Genomic DNA, 22,158 nt, shown 5'->3' on the forward strand with positions numbered 1-22,158 from the left:
ATGGTTTGCTCTTTCCTTCTCCACTTCATTTTACATATAAGGAAACTGAGGCAAACAGAGTTAAGGGTCACACAACTAGTAAGTATCTGAAACTGGGTTTGAATTCACGAAGATGAACCTTTTTGATTGCATACCTGGTACTCTATCCACTGAACCATCTACAATGAATTATTATACTTTTCAACAATTTGGTGGGATTTTTGTCCTTAATTCTCCCTTCTTGTGTCCTTTCTGACAAAGAAAAAATAACAGAGTTTTTTTCCCAATTTGTTGTTAGGATAGTGATGAAAATTTGTTTTCAATCAATATTTAATAGTACTGGATTATCAAATTACAACCCAGCCCCATTTTCTCATCATTGTGATTCTTGTCCACATACTTCCATGTGTTCTCACATGTATGAAATAAAGATAATAATACCATCTATCAACTTTTGTTGTGAGGCCAAAATAAGATAATATTTGTAAAGTGCTTTTTAATCCTTAAAATGCTATATAAATACTAGTTATTATTATTACCTGTTATCTCTTTCTCTGGGCACATGACTGTTTGACCTTTGTTAGACTTATTTTTCTTTAATGATGCCCTTCTACCCTACTTCTCATGTATAGATTATCATTGAAAATGTACTACAGACTATATACTCTCCACTGTCCACAGAATCACCTCAAATTTTAATTTCTTGGAGTTTTTAATGTTGTATGACATACAATCATGTAATATTCCAGAAGAACACATGTTGAAAAAACAGCTCTTTGAATCCACAGTGTTTCATAGGACTGTTATTAAAAGTACTGAATGATTTTTCAAATAAAATTCACCTTATTTTTGTTCTTCTATCAAATGTTGACCCAAACTCCTTGTCAATCTATAGTGACTACACCAGATTTAGGTACTAACTAAATGAACTGGCCACAAAACCGAAGGCCAAAATCTGGACAATAAGCATTTTCCATTTTGGGGATCTTTAATATTCCTAGGCTAATCATTTCTGAGCAATTATGGAACTTATTAAAGAGGCTTTGTCACGAACATGATACATTCATGTGTTTATGAAGGACATTATTATATTCATAGGAAATATAAATTTCATTTAGAATGTGCACAGAACATTTTCCATGACAATATCTAATACCTTTGGTGAGCATTCATCTAGTTCCTTGCTTTATGCTTCAATTGATGTTAATAATCAGATAGTTTTTAAATAAAGTTATATTTGTATTTGTATTTCTCAAGGAAATTTGCATGATCTTACCCTATGCATGAAAGATTCTTTGTTGGAGCACATGCAATATATTATTATGTGTTATCAATTCTTCTTCTTTTTGGAAACTAACAAATAATAATAGCATGATATTGTATTCTCTGGAGATTTTAGCCAATTGTGTTATTTTTAAAGATGTGTTTGCTACAAAGAATGGTATGCAATTATTGGTAGAGTTGTGAAATGAAAACTTATAAAGATCAAATCAGAGAGGAAAGAAAAACTCAGAGAAAAGTTATAGGATGCTCAATTATAGAATGGAAAAGAGCAATGTTGAAAATCTTCAAACCTAGAATAGTACAATAATAAATTTTGACTCCAAAGTACTAATAATGATACCTACTTCCCTATTCCTGACAATTAGTGAACCAAAATTCAGAATTAGACATACATTGTCAGATAGAGCCAATGAGTTGGTTTCTTTCACTCAAAGTACTTTACTGTAAGGGATGACTTAGACGTGGGGAGAAAGACATTAAGGCAGATTAAAATATCAATAAAAATTGTTCTAAAATATCTACCTGTTTACATCAATATTTACATCTATATTTACATCAATAAACACAAGATTTTCTAAAGTAAACATTTGAGTCAGAAGTTATTGACATTCTAAAAAAAATTTAGGGGGGGTATTAATATTCTTTTCCATCTTTTCATTCTTACCCTTCCTGGGGTATTTTGTAAGATAACCCCAGGATTTTATAACCTCCATCCTGGATTTTCTCAATTTTTTCAATGTTTTAAGGGCTTAATCATTTTAAGGGCTATTTTTCCTTTTTCATCTCTTCATTTGATGATTACCACTGATGACAGATTGCTATAGAAACACTGACTAGTTGGTTTCATTTTATATCTAATTGTTGCTCTCTTGCCAATTTTATGATAGAACACTCTTGGGATGATATGATCAGATTGAGTTTGAGACTAAATTTTCTATTGACTGGTTTTGGTTTTCACTACTTTTTGCTACTGTATGAAGCAACACTGCTCATTATCTTATGTTATCCTGCATCATAGTATTTTAGAAATTAGATGACTGAGGGGAGGAAGTATGAGGGAGAGAAATGTGAAGGAATGTTAACAATGTGTAACACCTGAGAGGGAATAGTCATAAAGCAAATATCATGAAAAATTGCCCCTAACTGGCACTGCCTTTGGCTGTTATTTCTACCCTCCTCTCAAGGAGATTGACTTTGCTGGCTAAAGAAAGATCTGGATTCTTTTGACCTCCCTCTCATGATGACTGATTTATATCAACTAACCATTTTTTTTAAAAAAGGGGAGAAAAGTTTGCAATGCAGATAGATCTTAATTTGAGAGAAATTTGTCTCAATACTGAATATTGGGCCCCATGTGGGACCACGGATCTATGAACATGTAGCAGTGCTAATGTTCAAGTTCTACTCACCTTTGTTGCCAAGGATTTAAGTTTGCCCAAGAGTGTCTGTTTATTGGAATATACAACTTCTTCCTCATTATCTTCCCCTTCCATGATAGCACAGCTATCTGCAGCTGGGAGCTCACACTCCTTTGCATTAGCTGTCATTACCAGTTTGGAATATTTATATTCTAATCTAAATAATAAAAAAGGGAAAACCACAATTAGAGTTTTAAATACTAAACAAGAATCATGTATTCTAGGTAACCATTTCCTAATTTAACTTCTCCAATAGTAAAATTCTTCCATCCACTTAAATGACTAGACCACAGAAACTTAATTATTAAAACTTTGATCAGTAAACAGAACAAAGTCGACAGCATCAGTTATTCTTTGTTGATTTGCCAACCTGTACAGCATTTGCAAAACAGAGACACAATACTAAGCCCTAAATATATTTCTTGGAATTGGGGATAGGACAGGGAGAAGAAGAGGAGTGCTTACAAGGATGATTTAATCAGTATGAATGAAACAACAGGAAACAGAAAAAAGGCTGCCAAAACTGCAAGTCTGTCTATATCCAGTATACTTGATACTTCTCATTTCCATCAAAATATTAGTCATTTCAAAGGAGTCAAGAAGTTTAAAATTATTATCAAAGCAGAATTCTGAGGGTAAAAAATTAATCAAACAGCAAGTATTTATTAAGTGACTAGTCTATGTCAAGCGTTGCTCTAGGACTATGAAGACATAAATGAAATAGTCTCTGACTTTAAGATCACATTCTACTGGATAAAATAAGTTCTATTTCAGCCATTACACTTAGTGAACTTCGTAATTCTGACTACGGTGAGATGTTGGAAGAAATAAGATAATATGGCATAAAATGAAAAGAATGAGACTATCTAATCTCAGAACTCTCATTAGCTAATATGTATGACTTGAATAAATAGATTAACCTCTCTAGATCCTAAGATCTTCATTTTAAAATAAAAGAAATAAGCTAGGGCATTTCCAAGGTCCTCCTAACACTCAAGTTCTTTGATGTCATCCTATAATCTAAAAACAAAATGATATATTTTGTTCACTATACACAAGGCTTTCTTGGCATTTTTTATAAGAAACTTCTGGATAGTATGGGGTAAAGAGCTATTAGCTTTCACAAGCTAGATAGAATCTATAGTCATTATAAGAAGAATTATGGTACTCACTTTTGATTCTTTTTCCAGAAGTAGCAGGTCAAGGCCACAAGTAAAACTGCTGTAAAAGCACCTACTCCTGCTCCCACTTTTAACCAAAAATCAACTGTTTCACATGTGGTCAATCTTTTCTCTGGTAAGGAAACCCCTTTAATGCATTGCTTTGGTTCATTCCATACATATAAGGTTTCCTAAAATAAATAAATTATTTTTATTTGGAAGTAGCATTCCAGATTAAGTTAGGCAAGTTTAGAAAACATTTCTAAAGGCAGTATAAATATTATATTGTGCTAGACCCTCAGAATACAGATGAAAAAAAAACAAAATAATTCTCCTTAAAAATTTTTGTGACTTACCATGATATAAGGAACTATATTTTAATGCTGATAGTGCATGAAGCCATTAAATAAATTGATATCTGTCTATTAAGAATCATGATGGACATGTAGACAGTCAATTTAATCAAAGTAACTAATTGGAGATCAGGGCTCATGTACTATGCAAACTTCCCTCACCAGAGTTCCATTCATTGGTAGTACTAATGTGTAAAGACTTCTCAGTTTCTGTTTGTGGTTTTGTTGTTGTTGTTGTTAGGTTTCTGGTATTTGTTTGGTTTATGTTTTTCTTTATGAAATGGCTATTATAAAAATGTTTTGCATAACTACATATGTATAACCTATATTGCTTTCATTCTCAATGGGGGTAGGGAAGCAGAAGGAAAAGAATCTGGAACTCATAACACTTTTTATTTTCAAAATCTGTGCGCAAATAATTTTCAACATTCACCCTTGAAAAATCTTGTGTTCCAATCTTTTCCCTCCCTTCTCCCTTCCCTCTCCCACAGAAGGCAAGTAATCTAATATATGTTAAACACATGCAATTTTTCTATACATATTTCCACAATTATCTTGCTGCACAAGGAAAATCAGAACAAAAAGGAAAAAAAATGAGAAGAAAAACAAAATTCAAACAAACAACAACAAAAAAGTGAAAACAATACGTTGCGATCAGTCCCCATAGTCCTTTCTCTGGATGCAGATAATTCTCTTCATCACAAGATCACTGGAACTGGCCTGAATCACCTCATGGTTGAAAAGAGCCACGTCTGTCAGAATTGATCATTTTATAATCTTGTTGTTTGTCTGTACAATGTTCTCTTGGTTCTACTCACTTCACTTAGCATCAGTTCATGTAAGTCTCTCAAGGCTTCTCTGAAATCATCCTGCTGGTTGTTTCTTACAGAACAATAATATTCTATAACATTAATATACCATAACTTTTTCAGTCATTCTTCAACTGATGAGCATTCACTCAGTTCCCAGTTTCTTGCTACTATAAAAAGGGCTGCCAAATACATTTTTGCACAGAGAGATTCTTTTTTTCTTTTTATGATCTCTTTCAGATACAGACTCAATAGAGACACTGCTGGATCAAAGGGTTTGCACAGTTTGACAGCCCTTTGGGCATGGAACTCAAAGTTTTAAAAGCAAATGTACAGCATTCTGAATCTCAAAGATACAACTGGGGTAGAAAGGGGCAATCCATAGAAGGTGGAATGAATGAAGAACTCAAGGTTAAGAAAAAACAGAGCATATCACTCAAAGGAGCAACAAGAAGTGGATCCTGGTCCTGACACAAAGCCCCAATTTAGGAAATGGAGCTGGAAGGATAAGTCCATCAAAGAAAATATCCAGTAACACTTTAAATATTGTTTTTAAAATCTAACATATATAAGTAGAAATGCAGAAGAAAAGAATGAATTTTTACAAAAAATTACATGAATATTAGAAGAAATAAAAAGTTAGAGCAAAAAAAATCTCTTGAGAAAATAATTTGAAAAATAAGTAACTCAGAAGAAAAATCTCAGTGAACCTTACCCAAGAAATGGAATTTCCAATGGTCAGAACAAAATCAGAAGATTAAGAAATTAAAAAAGATTTATTATCAAAAATCTAAAGAAAACAAACCTCCCAAAAAGGTTAAGAAATAATTTAAGAATTATTGGACTCCCTAAAAATCATGATAAAAAATAAGAAGAAACTTATGACACTATATTTCAAGAAATCATAAATCAAAACTCCCCAAATTTATTAGAATCAGAAGACAAAGTAAATACAGAAAGAATCCACTGATCAGTTCCAAAAAGAAACCCTAAAGTTGCATAAATATCAAGCAAATAGTCCTAATACCACAGAACTACAGACAAGAACATGTAAACCTAGCATCTTCTACTAAAAACCAGAGGAGATCATAGAAGATAAGATTTCAAAAGGCAAAAGCTATAGGTAGTTTTACAACCTATGATAGTTTACCCTATGAAACTGAATATGATCCATTGCGGGGAGGAGGAGGAATTTTTAATGTAATAGAGGATTTTCAAGTATTCCTGATAGACATGCCAGCACTAAGTAAAAACTCTGAAATACATATACAAGAGTCTAGAGAATCATAGGAAAGTAAATTTTCTTGAACATTTTAAAGGACTTGCATTTTGATCTTATGCTAAAAATTTAATACAGGGGGAGAGGGAAAGATGCCTCCAAAACTATAATGTCTCCAAAGGGTACTGAGGAAGAAAAATTAAAAAATAGAATTCCTGGGGATATATTAGTTCTGTTCGAGGTGTCTTAATAAGATAAAAAGAATGGATTACCAAATATATGTATGTATGCATAAAGGAAAACACTGCTATAGAAAAAAGAAAGGATGTAATACTTGTTATTTCTTATAACTGAGTGGATGAAAAGAATATGGAGGGAAGAGGTGAAGGAGTAATCATATAAATCTTGCTCTTATCTGAAATGAACAAAGGAGGGCTAATTACCCACATAAAGTTTAGCTTAGAAAAATATGAAACTTAATAGGTAAACAAAAAGAGATGGAGGATTTAAGAACAAGGATAATATCCAAAAAGGAATGGTCACAAGCAAAACAAATATTTTGAGGATTAATAAGGAAGAGGAGAAACTAGAATCTAAGGAAAGCGCTCCATTAGATTGCCTTAGATAACTGGGAAACAGTTGAACAAATTGTGCTACATGGATGTGATGAAATATTATTCCATAAGAAACAGTGAAAGATAATTTTAGAGAATCATGTAAAGCATGAACTGATGCAGAAGAAGAATTTATACAGGGATAATAATGCAAAGAAAAACTTCGTAAAACATAAAACTCTGATCAAAACAATGATCAACCATGTCTCTAAAGCACCTGAGATATTACATGTTACCTACAATCTGAAAGAAAAGTGAATACAAGGTATAGAGACATACATTTGTGGGCACAGATTAATTTCATTTGACTTCATGTTTTTTTTGTCTCAAAGGTACTTTTTAAAAATCTTTCTTTCAATTAATTGGAGAGTACAATAGTGACACTAAAAATGAGAGTCATTGCCACATTTTTTTTAATACACAGAAGAGAAAAAAGTTTAAGACGAAGCAAAGACAACCAAGATAGTTGTTAAAGAAATGTACAAAAACTCTTCATTCTTTTTAAAAAGCTAGCACTATGAAAAGGGGAATTCATAATTTGCTATAGAATCCTTGTGTATTCTTGTGTACATATGGCAAGTTCTCTTTTTTTCTTGATGTCTAAGTTAAGAAAAAAATAATTTTTACAAAAGAAAAATGTTTAAAAGTTAAAAAAAATTTAAAGAGAAGAAAACAATTACCACTGATGGTACCATTAATGTTGAATAGGATCTTAATAAAGCTGTTACTTATTCAAAAAGAAAACATCAACTCAAAACACAGATACATATGAGAAGAAATATTTTCCCAGGGATGCTATTGAGTTTTAGCTAATCTATCGACAATCCCTTATTCAATCTCTTTTATGATAAACCGCACATATTTTTGAGCTGATTATATTGGTGAATGAAAAACAGAGCTAGTTAAATAATTTAAGGCTATGAAATGCAGAAAAATAAATGATCCACCTGCAGCTTGACCTTTACAGCACAGTACTAAAAAAGATTAACATTTAGGTGCTTTGATACATGCAAGATGTACAGGCTCCCTCAATCTCATAGATCTAAGAATCAATGATATGGGTACTTCCTATTCCAACATTTGGGTTCCAAGTTTGAGTTTTGATAGCTCAGAATTTTTATTTATATTAATATCATTACTTCTGAGCAAAAATTCTAAATGTCTTTCCCTTCCATAATGATTCTTTTGTGGAGGCAAACAAGGTCATTTTTTTTTTATCAATTCTTACCTAGTTTTTAATCATTGACTGGGCATTGCTACAGACAAACTGAGACCTGAGAAAAATCTTAACTTTAAAAGGCCAAGTTCTTCTACTGCATTCTGGGCCATTGCCAGTTAGCTTCTGTCTTGACATTGAATTCCCATGATTCTGGAGAAGAATGAGGCTAATGAGTTTGTACAACTATGCTTCATTTAAATCCAATTCACTTGTAAGCCAAGATATCACCCTCCTAATATGAGTGGGTGGTCCTCTTCAAAAATGAAAGATAAAGAACAACAATTTTAGAACCCAAATGAACTATGCCTTCTCACCTAATGTTATTCTTGTCCATTTAACTGCAAATCCTACCATCAATTAAGCTTTTCTAATAAAGGATAACAGTCAGCAGATAATGGAAGTAAGAACATCATACAAAGAGACTGAAAGCGGGAAGGGACTAAGAGGTCACCTAGTCCAAGCCTTTTATTTATCTCTTAAAGAAATTAAGAGAATTAAGAAAATTAAAGAAACTAAGGGAGACTAAGCCACGTTCACATGGAAAGGAAAGAACAGAGCAAACATCATCAACAACTTCCACTTTTCACTATAAACTTATTTAACTGGTTTAGGGTGCTTCAGTTGCACTAGCCCCTTCATTTTTTTTTACTCCATTTAAATGTGGTCATTTATTTTCTCTGAAAAGTTGTATTATCTGACTACCCAAAGATAAGGATTCTGGAATTTCTCCCACATTGCTAAGCAGTTAGTTCTTGTTTTATCAGATACTATCATTGTCACCTTTTGAGATATCACTTAAAGTTTATCATGTCTGGGGCCTTCTGAATCTCTTTTTAAAGAAAATATTCATGACATAAAAGCATGGTGTTTCTGTATAGTCTATATATCCTTTGATCTGTCTTATTTCCTACTATTGAATTATGTTTCCCAACATATTTTTGGCACCTTCTCCTGTGCACTCTGTTTGCAATAAAGTCACTAGATATTAAAGTATATGTCATTCATTTGTTGGGAGGGGAGGGTCTTAAGTTGCTTGCAGAATTTCTCTACCTTCTTATTCTCTATAACAGATGTTCACACATCTGTTGGCTTCAAATATTCTCATGTTGATCTTTTTGTGAATGCTTATCATGAACACTGCAATATGTGCTGACCAATTTACCCATGAAACCATACCTTGAATGCATAATAAAATCAGTGCCATCAACTCTTTACTTTGCTTCAATGTGAACCTTTAAGCCATACTTCTTAAAATTTTCATTTCCTTTTGTCTTCTGGTTTAATTTATGGTAAGATGAAGATTAATTTGATTCAGATCTTGTAACATGTCTTGTGGCTAGGTTCTGGACAAGAGTTTCACATCCTGGGAATCAATAGTTGTGCTAATTTTTATAGAATGCCAAAAAGCTGTTGCTCTTAGTGGGATATTATCTTTTTCATCCTATTATGCTGCCATTACTTGGGGAAAATTGTCTCAAGACAATTTACTATGCTATTTTTTCTATAGGTTTTGTTTTTTCCATCTTCAAAACCAAAATATTCCCTCTAACGAAATATTCACTAAAATGTATTAACTTTGACTTATTTGCCATCATATCCAACTTGCAAATAGACAACATTAGCCATAACCATGGAAATAACAATTCAGGGTAGACAAGTAACCAAAAAAACCCCACAATTTGTACTTATTCATGTACTGGGAGAGAATGGATCAATATAAGTGTGTGTGTGTGTGTGTGTGTGTGTGTGTGTGTGTGTGTGTACAGCATGTACATTTTTTCCCTACATCTCCCTTAAGAATATTAAAAACTCCAGCCTAATGGACCCACACTTAATACCATACACTAAGATAAGATCAAAGTGGATTCATGATTTAGGCATAAAGAATGAGATTATAAATTAGAAGAACATAGGAGAGTTTCCCTCTCAGACTTTGTGGAGAAGGAAGGAATTTGTGACCAAAGAAGAACTAGAGATCGAAAAATAGAAAATTTTGATTATATCAAGTTAAAAAGCTTTTGTACAAACAAAACTAATGCAGACAAGATTATAAGGGAAGCAATAAATTGGGAAAACATTTTTCCAGTTAAAAGTTCTGATAAAGGCCTCATTTCCAAAATATATAGAGAATTGACTCTAATTTATAAGAAATCAAGCCATTCTCCAATTGATAAATGATCAAAGGATATGAACAGATAATTTTCAGATGAAGAAATTGAAACTATTTCTAATCATATGAAAGGGTGTTCCAAATCACTATTGATCAGAGAAATGCAAATTAAGAAAACTCTGAGATACCACTTCACACCTGTCAGATTGGTTAAGATAACAGGAAAAGATAATGACAAATGTTGGAGGAGATACAGGAAAACCACACTGATGCATTGTTGGTGGAACTGTGAATGGATCCAGCCATTCTGGAGAGCAATTTGGAACTATGCTCAAAAAGTTATCAAATTGTGCATATACTTTGATCCAGCAGTGCTACTACTGGGCTTATATTCCAAAGAGATACTAAAGAAGGGAAAGGGCCCTGTATGTGCCAAAACACTGGAAACTAGTGGATGCCCATCAATTAAAGAATGGCTAAATAAATGGTGGTATATGAATGTTATGGAATATTATCGTTCTGTAAGAAATGACCAGCAGGATGATTTCAGAGAGGCCTGGAGAGACTTACATGAACTGATGCTAAGTGAAATGAGCAGAATCAGGAGATCATTATATACTTCAACAACAATACTATATGAGGATCAATTCTGATGGACGTGGCTATCTTCAACAATGAGATGATCCAATTCAGTTCCAATTGATCAGTAGTGAATAGAACCAGCTACACCCAGAGAAAGAACACTGGGAAATGAATGTGGACTATTTGCATTTTTGTTTTTCTTCCCAGTTTATTTTTACTTTTCTAAATCCGATTTTTCTTGTGCAACAAGAGAACTGTATAAATATATACTTGTATCTATAAATATAAATATATATTGTATCTAGGATATACTATAACATGTTTAACATGTTTAAGACTGCCTTCCATCTAGGGGAAGGGATGGTGGGAAGGAAGGAAAAGTTGGAATAGAAGTGATTGGAAGGGACAATGTTGAAAAATTACCCAGGCATATGTTCTATCAGTAAAAAAGCTATAATAATAATTTTTTTAAAAACCACCTGCCTATACAATCTTTAAAGGAACATTAAATGTTAAGCATAATAATTGGGTCAGGTCAGTCCCTCATCTTTATTGAGTTGATCATCCAATTGTATCGTGCAAGTCATATTTCATTTTAATAGCATCAATGTTTACCCTTTGGCAATAAAAATGTATAACTACTGTTCCATTTGTCAGAATTGTTTTCCTTTCCTAGTGTACACCTCTACTTCCTTAGCACATCAGCTATTTTGTAGCTGAAAGCAACACATTTTACTTAAAAATATATTCAAATCTTATTAAGTTATGAATAAGCTTTCAACCCGATAGCTAAACCAGGAAGCTCTATCTCTAAAATACAAATGCATTTCTTATACTTAGGTTAGTCTTACAATACAGAAGTCCACGAGCAAACTTCCTTGAATACTCCGGTTTCATTACTATATCCCATACCTGAAATCCTCTCTTACAGGCTCCTTCGATCTCATGGTAGTCATGCTCTGTACACAAAGGACAAGCTTCAGCACTCTCCCACAGGAAATAGAATGTACAGCCATCACAGGTGCCCGCTGGACATGTGCTAAAGAAGAGAAACAGTTTCTGAAGGAGATTATATGAACAGACTTGTGTTCAACCTAGAAGCATTTAATAAGCACCATGCTAGTCACCAGAGATACAGAGAAAAAAATAATCCCTAACTTAAAGGTCCATAATTGTACCAATTTTTAGGTGAATCAACTTGGGTATAGATAGTTTCAGTCTCATCCCCAGGATCACACAGACAGAATAGGAAAAAAAAGGCTTTGAATATTCTGTTTATTGTTCATTTGTTATATTTGTGGGGAGAAATGTTAAATCAAATTGCATGCATATATATAATACATATATAATTTTTTTAATTAAAAAGAAGCCCTTTGAAAAGAACTTCTTACATACAAAGTCAGAAATTGTCGAGTCTAAACTCCTTATGAAGAAATGAAAGCTGAGAGGATGAATGACTTGGTCCAAAGTCACAAGGATAGAAATGACAGAGCCACAATTCTAAAAATTCAATCCCTTTTATTTTCTGTACCAATTTTGTGGAAGTACCTGGTTTAGTCATAAATTCATTGAAACCTGGGAAACCATTTTCTTCTTTCAGTGCTTAATGCCAAGTTTCCAGCCTTTTTAAATCTCCATCTAAATAAAGTCTATAGAGAAGGAAAGTTTTGGAGGAAGGAAGCCATTAAGTTCAGTTTGAAGATAGATGGAACTTAAGATCCAAGTAGAAATCTTGTCCATTAGGTAATTCAATATGTATATATTAATAATGAATCAAGTGATTTGGCCAGGATTACACACACACAAACACACACTCCTAAATGAGATGTGACAGTCAAAGTCATAAGAATGAATGAAATGGACAAGGAAGAGAATGGTGAAAGAAAAGAGATCTGAATATAATTGAGAGAAAGAGGATGAAGATGAACCAGTATAAAAGAAAATTAAGGAAAAAACATTTAGACAGAAGAGAATAGGGAATGTCATGGAATTCAAGGAAGAAGAAAATATCTAGAATGAGTAAAGAATCAACTGGGTGATATGATGCCTCTGTAAGTCAAAAAACAAGACTACAAATAAGAATCCATTGAAGTTGGTGATAAGAACGTCATTGGTAATCATGGAGTCTGAATAGTTTGAATAAATGGATGGAAACAAAAGTTAACTTTCCTCTGAAGCATAGGAAATAAGAACTTGGCTAGGAAGTAAAGAATAGTGAGTATACTAAGAAAAATTTAGCCAGGAAAGGAAGGAGAGAAAAGGAATAGTTGAGTAAGTTCTCTCTTTTTGTCTTTCTCTCTTTCTGATTGTTCTTTTTCAATCTCCTTTGCTGAACCATCACATATATCATATATCCAAAATGTGGGTTGATGCTAAGGCTCTACCTTAGATCCTCTTCTCTTCTGTATATACATGTATATGTGCACATGCATGCATTTTATACATATATATATATACACACACACATATATATATACATACATATATACCTATATATTTATACATATATAAATTAATATACCTAAATAACACAGTATATATGTACATGTACATATATACATACATATATATACATACTATATATATATATTTATATGAACACACATAATTGTACAAAACCACCCACACATCCATCATCCACATATTCCTTATAGATATTCTCCACTTCTCATCTCCAATGTCTTTGTATGTAGTTGTTTGTCAGAAATTCCTAATTTCCTTCAAAGATCACATACCATCTTATACTTAAAGTACTTCCCACAACTGCTCATGCTTTCCCTACACCAAAATTTTTGTTACATCTGTTGTGTGTATATATATGTTTATAAATATATGCATATATATGTTCACACATTTATTCATGTGCACACTGTGTCACTCTGATAGATTTTAAGCTCCTTCAACACGGAAATTTTATTTTCACTTCTCTTTGTATTACCACACAAAAATCAGTGTCTGGTAGGTAGTATTTAGCAAATATTTATTAATTATATATTTACTGAATAACAACAGAGTCTCAAGGTAAAGAGAAGGGTTTGTTTGGCTTTATTTTTTAATTTTGGATAGGAAAAACTGAACATATTTGTAAGCAGAAGGGAGATACTCATTAAAAGGTGAAATACTGAAGATAAGAGAGGATAAGAGACAAAGAAAAGAATAATCAGTAAAACAAAACTCCAGAAAAGACAATAATTAATGGGGGAAAGAGGGCACCAGAGAAACAGTTAGCTTTTATAAAGAATACTCTGGAACTAAATGAAAGGAAGAAAGAGGGTTGGACAAAAATAAAAGGTATAAGATGCAAAAGAGGAGATACAAGAGAACCCATCAGAGATGGCCTAAATTTTCTTACTGTGGTAGGAAACATGGACTTCTTCAAAAAGAGAAGGGATTACAGAGCAAAGTTAGGAGTACAGGAAGAAAATATTGACCAGTTACTGTAAGGAGTGTTAAAGAGGAGCTTATCAGATATCAATAAATGGATTGTTTGATAGTAGTTAGGGCAGAGTCTTGGGATCAACACATTTAGGGTAGATGATATATATGATAATTCAGCAAAGGAGAATTGAAAAAGAACAATAAGTAAGAGAGGAAGACAAAAAGAGAGAACCCCCTCAAATATGCAGATTGAGATTTCTTCCAACAAATTTGAGTAACTTAATACTAGGAAAAAAACTGATACGATTAAGAATTAGAATACAGACCAAAACTCAACTAACAGAACATCACTGCTAATAATGTTGTTTTGCTTTTGTTGTTTTACTTAATCGTGACTTTACAACATGAATTATAATTCATTTGTTTAATTTTTCAATAATCATTTATTTAGTTTTACTATGTGCAAGGCACAAATATTTTTAGAGACAACACAAGACACCTGGGATATAATCATTAAAATGAAAAATCTCTTTATTCAAGGAGTTTCCATTGTATTAAATGTTGCCCTATGACTTGAACAAGTATGTTAGAATTATCCATTATTGAAAAAAAAATTATAAGGTAAATGCAAAAAAGAAGAGAACAGGAAAAGGAAGATGAGGAGAAGAATTAGCAGGGTGGAAACAATAGGCTATTAAAGGAGGCTGGGATCCAATGACGGAGGAGTCCATATTAGTGAAATGATTGAAACTGATAACAATAAAATCAAGACTGTGAAAGGAGAAAAGTGAAACCATGAAAGGTTAATCAGCTGGGGAAAGCAGAGAGAAACTTGAAAAACCAAAGGTCACGATATGGAGAAGTGAAAAAGAAGTAAGAGAGATAAAGAGAGAAGGAATTATGATCAGAATGTGAAATTCAGGACTTCAGAGTCTTGGTGGTTCAATGGGAGGGAAAACACTAAAAAAGTAAATTCAATGGATAAAAATTATTATAATAATCAGCTTCCATTTCTCAGCTCTTGGCAGATAAAATCTGTTTGATTTTGAATAACCAAATGACAACATTTCTTGAAGTGATAATATTTCATATTTATAGGAAGTGATTTTCTCTTTAAAAAGCAATTCATTTCCTCTTTCCTATTTCTATGTTTGCACTGATAGTACCTATTCCTAGAATCCCTTCATCTCCTAAAATCCTTAGGATCCTTTAAGACTCAGCTCCAATGCTTCCTACTATGTAATGGGCTAAGGCGCCAGTTGATGCACTGAGGTCCCAAGCACGTGAGGCTAAATAGTAATTGTACCATACTCTATTAATATATATGCTTGGAGAAAGAATGGCCCCCGCCCACTCTTTGTGCAAGTCCTGATGTGTTGCATAGGAAATGATGATTTTGGTGGATGGAGGTCAGGGGGCGGAGAAGAAAGCAGAAAGAGAGACTGCTGGCTGGTTTCTTGACACAGCTGCTCACATTGCTATCGCGACCCCTCTTCACCTGCAGTCCCCCTTCACCTCTGCTGGCTGGCTTCCTGTCACAGCTGCCCATATTGCTATCGCAATCCCCCTTCACCTCAAAAAGAATGAAGATTGAAGGTTTTTCCCTTAACCTGAATTCCTGACCCCAGCTGATTTTAAATATCGGTCATCACACTACTACATGAATTATTTTGTCTCCTCAGCTGCTTGTGTCCTCCTCCTAACAGTAGGTCTTAATTACATTTAGTCTTCCCCATTAGAATGTAAGCTCCTCAAGAACAGATATTCCAAATGTCTAACACATGTGGTACATAGTAGGTACTAAATAAATATGGGCTGATTAATTTATCTTTTCAATCTATTTTGTAAATGGATATGCATGATCCCTTGTTTGATCTCCTCCCTACACTATGCTTACAACATTTATTTAGCATTTTCTATGTATCAGACATTGTGATAATTGCTGGGCCCTATACTTAAATGATTCTCATGACACTAATGTTTAAATGATTTCATCAATGTAGAAGGTGAGATCACATCACACATAGATAGATGGGCTGCCCACATTCCAAACTGGAAAAATTCATTTAGATCAAACTTAGCTAGATAAGTCCTCATAAGGAAATACAATCCATTCCAAGATCTGTATTTTGAAGCCCTTTGAACTTAGTAAGATCAGAGTATATACTCCATCATCATAACCTTTACACCAAGGTAAGGAATCACAGGAAGACTTTAGTGTTGAAAAATCAAAATGGTTGTCTGCTATAGGAAAGCTAAAGAACAAATCAGGTTGATTGGTAGGTTGATTTTTTAAGGAATTCAACAATACAAAAATAGAATCTATGTGATTAACATTACAAAGAGAATAAATTAGGAGTTAGGAGACTGGATTATTTGTTTTGGTTCAGTTTCTAATCTGCAATATGACCCTCGGCAAGTTGCAAATTCAGTATCTCAGTTTTGTCATCTAATAATTGGAAAATTATATCTACCCTACTAGACAAGGCTCTTATGAAGATAAAATGGAACAAATGCAAAAACTGAAAAGCACAAAAGAAATGAAAAGGGTGATCATAATCTTTTCTTTCCCCAAAAAGAATGTAGTAACTGGAGTGATTGCAAGGGGAAAAAATCCAAAAATTGCTTTTATTGAAACTTTTGAAGTTACAATTAAATGTCAAAATACTACAGTGATTTAATGCCTTTCCTTGGTAAAATTCACTTTAAATGAGACTCTGGAACTGAAAGTAGTTTAACATCTGGTCAGTTATTTCATTCTACTAATAAAATGGATTGTCCTCCATAAAGATACACCCAAGATGGGCAGGTATGACTGAATTGATATCTGCACTGCTTGAGAGAGTAAGCACATTAATGAATTCACATATCTATTACCATACTGGCATAATCCAACAAAGTTTTAGACCTGAAATAAAGATGTCTGTTTCTATGGCTATGATTTTGAGAAAAAAATCCAAACAAGGAAGAACGTCCTTATGGATTGAGGTAGGAAACACAAAGGAATAGGAAATTAGAAGACATACACAATATATAAAGATACTAAACACAGCAAGAATACCAGCAACCAAAAAAAAAAAAAAAAAAAAAAAACAACCTAACATAAAATATAAAATGGAGGTTTGGCTAAATTGTGTAATTCCTAACTATTGTTTCTTTCAAGTATCTATACTTCCTATAAATAATAGTGGAAATGCAACTGCCAATACAATTTCTTTTATAATTTCTCGAGGTGGCTCCTAACACGGTATAAATATCTCTATGGGTATGAAAAACTTTGCCAAACAAATATGGGGAATATTTGGGATGTAACTATATTGCTCTAATATTCCAAAATTATAAGTGTTGATAAGAAAACTTGTAGATTGGAGAAAGAATTAAGGGGTTGGAGTTGTAACAGGAAATATTATTGTAATGCATTTGAAAAAGATTGTTTGAGGAAATATTTTCTATTGACCAAGCCTAAATTAAGTTTAGATTATGAAATCATTTTTGAAATTTAAATACAAAAATTTAAAAATCAGAGACAATAAAGTAAAATATGAGCTAAGTAATTGTTGAAGTCATTAGAAATTCTCTTGATTTCACAACAATGAAATTATAAAATTTTTGCTCAGTTTTTGGTGAAGCATATCCTATTTTTAGCAAGCATATGCTTACAAGATTTTAATTCTGTTTATAACGTTTTATCTCTGTGAACCAGGATGCCCAGTCCAGCACAAGTATGTTATTACTATTATCTCAAGCCTTTATTCTACATTAGGTATTAGAAGCACAGATTTTCCAGGAATCTAAGGTTCTCAATAGAAGGCTATGCTGACTAACAATGATATAAATTTTCTATTCTCAGGGGATTTATTATTAGCATATGCTTCTCCTATCCAGCATATTAGATGCTGACATATAGATGGGAGGATATAGGCACATACAACTTTATTATCAATTTCCTTATTTGGGAACTTCATTGTCAAAACTAATCCTGCCCCCATCATCTTGGGGCTTTATTTAAATAACTGGGTAAGAAATACTTCCTCCTCCTAGAAAAAACAGAGAAAAAATAGAGAATAACTCTCTAGACTATCAAATGGTAGATTTTTCCCAACAGTTTTTAATCTTTTTTTGGTGTCAGGGTCTCTTTTGAAAGTCTGCTGAAGTCTTTAGGCCCCTTCCCAGAATAATGCATTAAAAAAAAAAAAAAACATAAGATTTCAAAGGGAACCAATTATATTGAAATACAGATATAAAAAAAATTTTTAAGTTCACAGACTCCAAATTAAGAACCCCAGAACAGGCAGATATACAAGACAGGCTCCTAGGAACCTTCACAGTTAACAAAAATAAAATTGTTAAACCAGCAAGAGCCAAATTTGAAATCCTGATGCACAATATAGGCTTCAAATAGTTTCTTTATATTCTAGCTATTACCTGGCCCTCTCTATCCACAGCTTTTCTGCTATGTCCTTGAAAGCCTTTGCATCCCTCTCTGACCCAATGTAGTACTTTTGAACAAAAGTCAAGAAGTAACCATTCTTGGGAGCCACAGCCTTCCTGGTATCCCCAGTTGCCATTAAGCTGAAACCTAGTACTAATTCCAGAGACCTAGGACCCAGACTCAACTTCAATCTCTATACTTTGCTCTTTCTACTCTGTCCTTCGCATCTGTACAAGTCATATTCCCCCAGGAAAGAACCTGGTGGTTTAAGTGAAGGAAGGAGGGCAAAGAATTTATATAGTGTTTACTATGTGCCAGGCACTGTGTTATGTGTACTACAGATATCTTATTTGTTCTTCACAACAAAATATTATCTCTTTATTCCTACCTCTATGATATCAGTTCAATTATAATCCCCATTTCATGGCTGGAGAAGCTAATGCAAAAAGAGATCAACTAATTCACCTAACATCACTCAAATAGTAAGTATCTGAGGCTTCTTCCAAGCCCAGTACTTTGTCCACTGTCTCTAGCTTACATTGATACTGTAGGTAATATGTGAGTCATAGTATCATGTTATAGGAAGAGAGTATTCTCTAATTCCTTTCCCACCAGGAAGAGTGTGAACCTATGAACCAAGATCACCTATCTTAACTTCTAGTAACCATACCTATTTTTCCCTCTTCTGTGAATACAAACCCCAGGAAGTTAATCCTTTAGCTTTGTCAACGAGATAACAAAGTATATGCAGAATCCTATGGCCTCAGACCTTAGCAAAATGATTGTAGGCAGGTTATTTAACCACTGAATAACTCAGTTTTCCCATCTATAAAATGGAAATAGTATCACTACTTTCTAGAGTTAAGGATAAAATGACAAAATATAAGTGAAGTACTTTCCCAGCCTTAAAGTGCCATATAAATGCTAATTTTTATTTTAAATTAGCATTGTTGCTGGGTTTTGTTATTATTTCCTGGGGCTGAGCTCTCCTAATTTGGTGGGTGAATGAGAAAAAATCATCTAACCGCTTTATTACACACACACACACACCGTTCATATAGAATACAAACATTCACTAAGACACAAAAAACTATAAAGCATCTTTCTATAACATGATAATACAATTCACATATTACCTGCAGTACCAATATAAGCTAGAGGCAGTGGATAAACTGCTGAGCTTGAAATAGGCCTCAGATACTTAGTACTTGTATGACCTGTGCACCTACCTACCTGCATCCCTCTTTCTACCTCTTGCTCTGGGAAAAATAGTCTCACAAATATTACCACTGACACTTAAAAAGTGTGGAAAACTCTACAACCCTAAAGTACATGCATAATCCCTATGATTATCCAGACAAAAACTTTGTTCCCTGGCCATGATTCCCCTACTTGGGTTGCCTTCTATTCAATAATAAGTTCAAAGAAGGTAGGGACTGTCTTAAGGTCCCTGGGGTTAAACCTAGTAACCAGAATATAGTAGGCATTTAATAAATGCATCTTAATGTTCTGGTTAATTGTGATTTTGCATTTGTTAAATTTTCATTCAGTTCATATTTGATGCCCTATTCATTAATTTTACATTAACTTATCAAATAAGAAAACATACCTTTGCAAACCTTAAAACCCAATGTAAATGCTGGCTACTATTAGAATTATATTTTTGCGTGTATGTGTTGTCTTAACTCAATTTTTCTTGCTGAATTTGCAAGTCTTTGTGTTCTAAAACAAAGTCCCATTGATGGCTCAATTTATTTCATTATTTAATACATTTAAATGATAAAACTTACCAATAAAATAATAGAATAATAAATCTATTTTATATATTATACATTTTTATGTATTTTAAATTATTTTTATTCACTATGAATCATGTCAAGTGACATGGTATGATTCTATAGTTTGTTTTTACACATTACAAACTCTGGAAGGTCTCCCTGAATCTTAGTGCTTACAGCTGTCAGAGGAGGTCCATGAAAAGGGAAACTTAGTCCAACAGCTAGCTTCCCAACAAGTTTCCACTATATTCTGGTAGCTGAGCTCCCTCTTGTGGCCTTATACAAGGTAGCCTCAAGGAAGATTTTACCAGGGGCTGAAATTGGCACTAATTTTCCTTTTAACATTTAGGCCTTTCTACCAAGAGAAATGGAATCTTTTGCAAGCTAGAACAAGAGGGAAGATGGAATAATGAGTGTAGGTCATTAAATGACAAAGCACAAACCTATCTCAGCACTAAAAAAATTTGTCTGTTTCTGGATATCATCCTGTTAGGAACAACAAGACTCCCCCTTCCATTAGGAGGACTTTTAGAAATCTGAATCTGACTCAAAGAACAATATGGTCTAGGGTAATGATGGCACAAGCTCAAAATTGCAATTGAAATAACATTAGCTAAATATTAGAGAGGAATTACTCATGCAAGCCAAAATGGCCAACCCTGGTATTCACTATAAATGAAATCCTATTTGTGGGGCTTTATATCCTTCACATCTGCAATAGTTTTCCTCCTCACCCCTACCTTAACTTCCTCTAAGGCTCAACCCAATTTTTCCTCTTTACGGAGCCTCTCCTGATATGCTATTCTATCTTTCCATCACTAACAAAATCACTTTGTATTTTGTATATACAACTTATCTAGGAATACAGTATAACCCCAGAACAATAGAAAGAAACAAACATTTATTAAGTAATTACTGTGTGCCTCGCACTACCATATGTTTTATGAATATAGTCTCATGTGAATCTTTCAACAGCCCTGGGAGATATGTGTTGCTGGTATTCCCATTTTACAGTTGAGGAAACAGAGGTAGAAATAAGTTAGGTGATTTGCCCAAGATCACATACCTAAAAAATGTCTAGAGTTGGATTTGAACGGGGATCTATCTGATTTCAAGCTCAGCACTTTATCCATTTTGTTACCTAATAGCTCCCTCTTAAATTTTCTCTAAGATTCTCAATGGCAGAGAATAAAATCATTTTGGTTTTTGTATGACCCAATGCCTAACAGAGCAGACTCTTAATAAATATTATTGATTAAGTGCACATTCTTTTGTTGCAGGAATTTCTTAGAGTATTGTTTTAATAGACATTCTCTGGCTAGAACTCAAATACCCTAAAGTGTCTTCTGTTTTAGTGTTTGGTAGAGGGAAACCAAGCTTCTCTTAGATGAATAACTGAGTGAATTTTTTTTAAAAAAACCACACATATTAAGCCCTCATAACATGGCAAGCCAGGGGAAAGGGGGAGAACACAAACACAAAAAGCAAGATACTCCATGATCTCTAGCAGCTTACACTTTAACTTGGGGAAACAATATGATTTAAATGAGACTAGTTGAAATATATAAATAAGTGTTTTCTGAGCCTGGTTTTACAAACCAGAAAGGCTTCCCAAATAATCTCCAAAACCATCACAAAATTCTCAAAACAAAATTAATCTTAATTTTTTTCATTTTTAAAGTAAATTTATCACTTTGAAGAAGCTGAAAGTGTTGTGAAACTAACTAAAACTTATTTGGTGTCATTATTCTCAAATAAGTGAAAGTGACTATAACCTCAACATGTAAGGATGAGAGGGTAGAGGCAAGTACTGTAGAGTATGA

At 33.3% G+C, this 22,158-nt stretch overlaps 1 protein-coding gene across 1 annotated transcript in view; it reads right to left on the reverse strand.

The window, feature by feature from the left end:
* ELAPOR2 (endosome-lysosome associated apoptosis and autophagy regulator family member 2) overlaps positions 1-22,158 on the reverse strand; it is a 90,270-nt gene that overhangs the window by 4,707 nt on the left and 63,405 nt on the right. Inside the window, exons 17-19 of the mRNA XM_052000654.1 lie at positions 11,660-11,786; positions 3,854-4,032; positions 2,673-2,838 (exon numbers count right to left, since the gene is read on the reverse strand). Of these exons, the coding sequence (XP_051856614.1) occupies positions 2,673-2,838; positions 3,854-4,032; positions 11,660-11,786 (472 nt within the window). The remainder of the gene's footprint in view (positions 1-2,672; positions 2,839-3,853; positions 4,033-11,659; positions 11,787-22,158) is intronic.

Source organism: Antechinus flavipes, chromosome 5 (genome assembly GCF_016432865.1).
Source record: "Antechinus flavipes isolate AdamAnt ecotype Samford, QLD, Australia chromosome 5, AdamAnt_v2, whole genome shotgun sequence".
Lineage (NCBI taxonomy): Eukaryota > Metazoa > Chordata > Mammalia > Dasyuromorphia > Dasyuridae > Antechinus > Antechinus flavipes.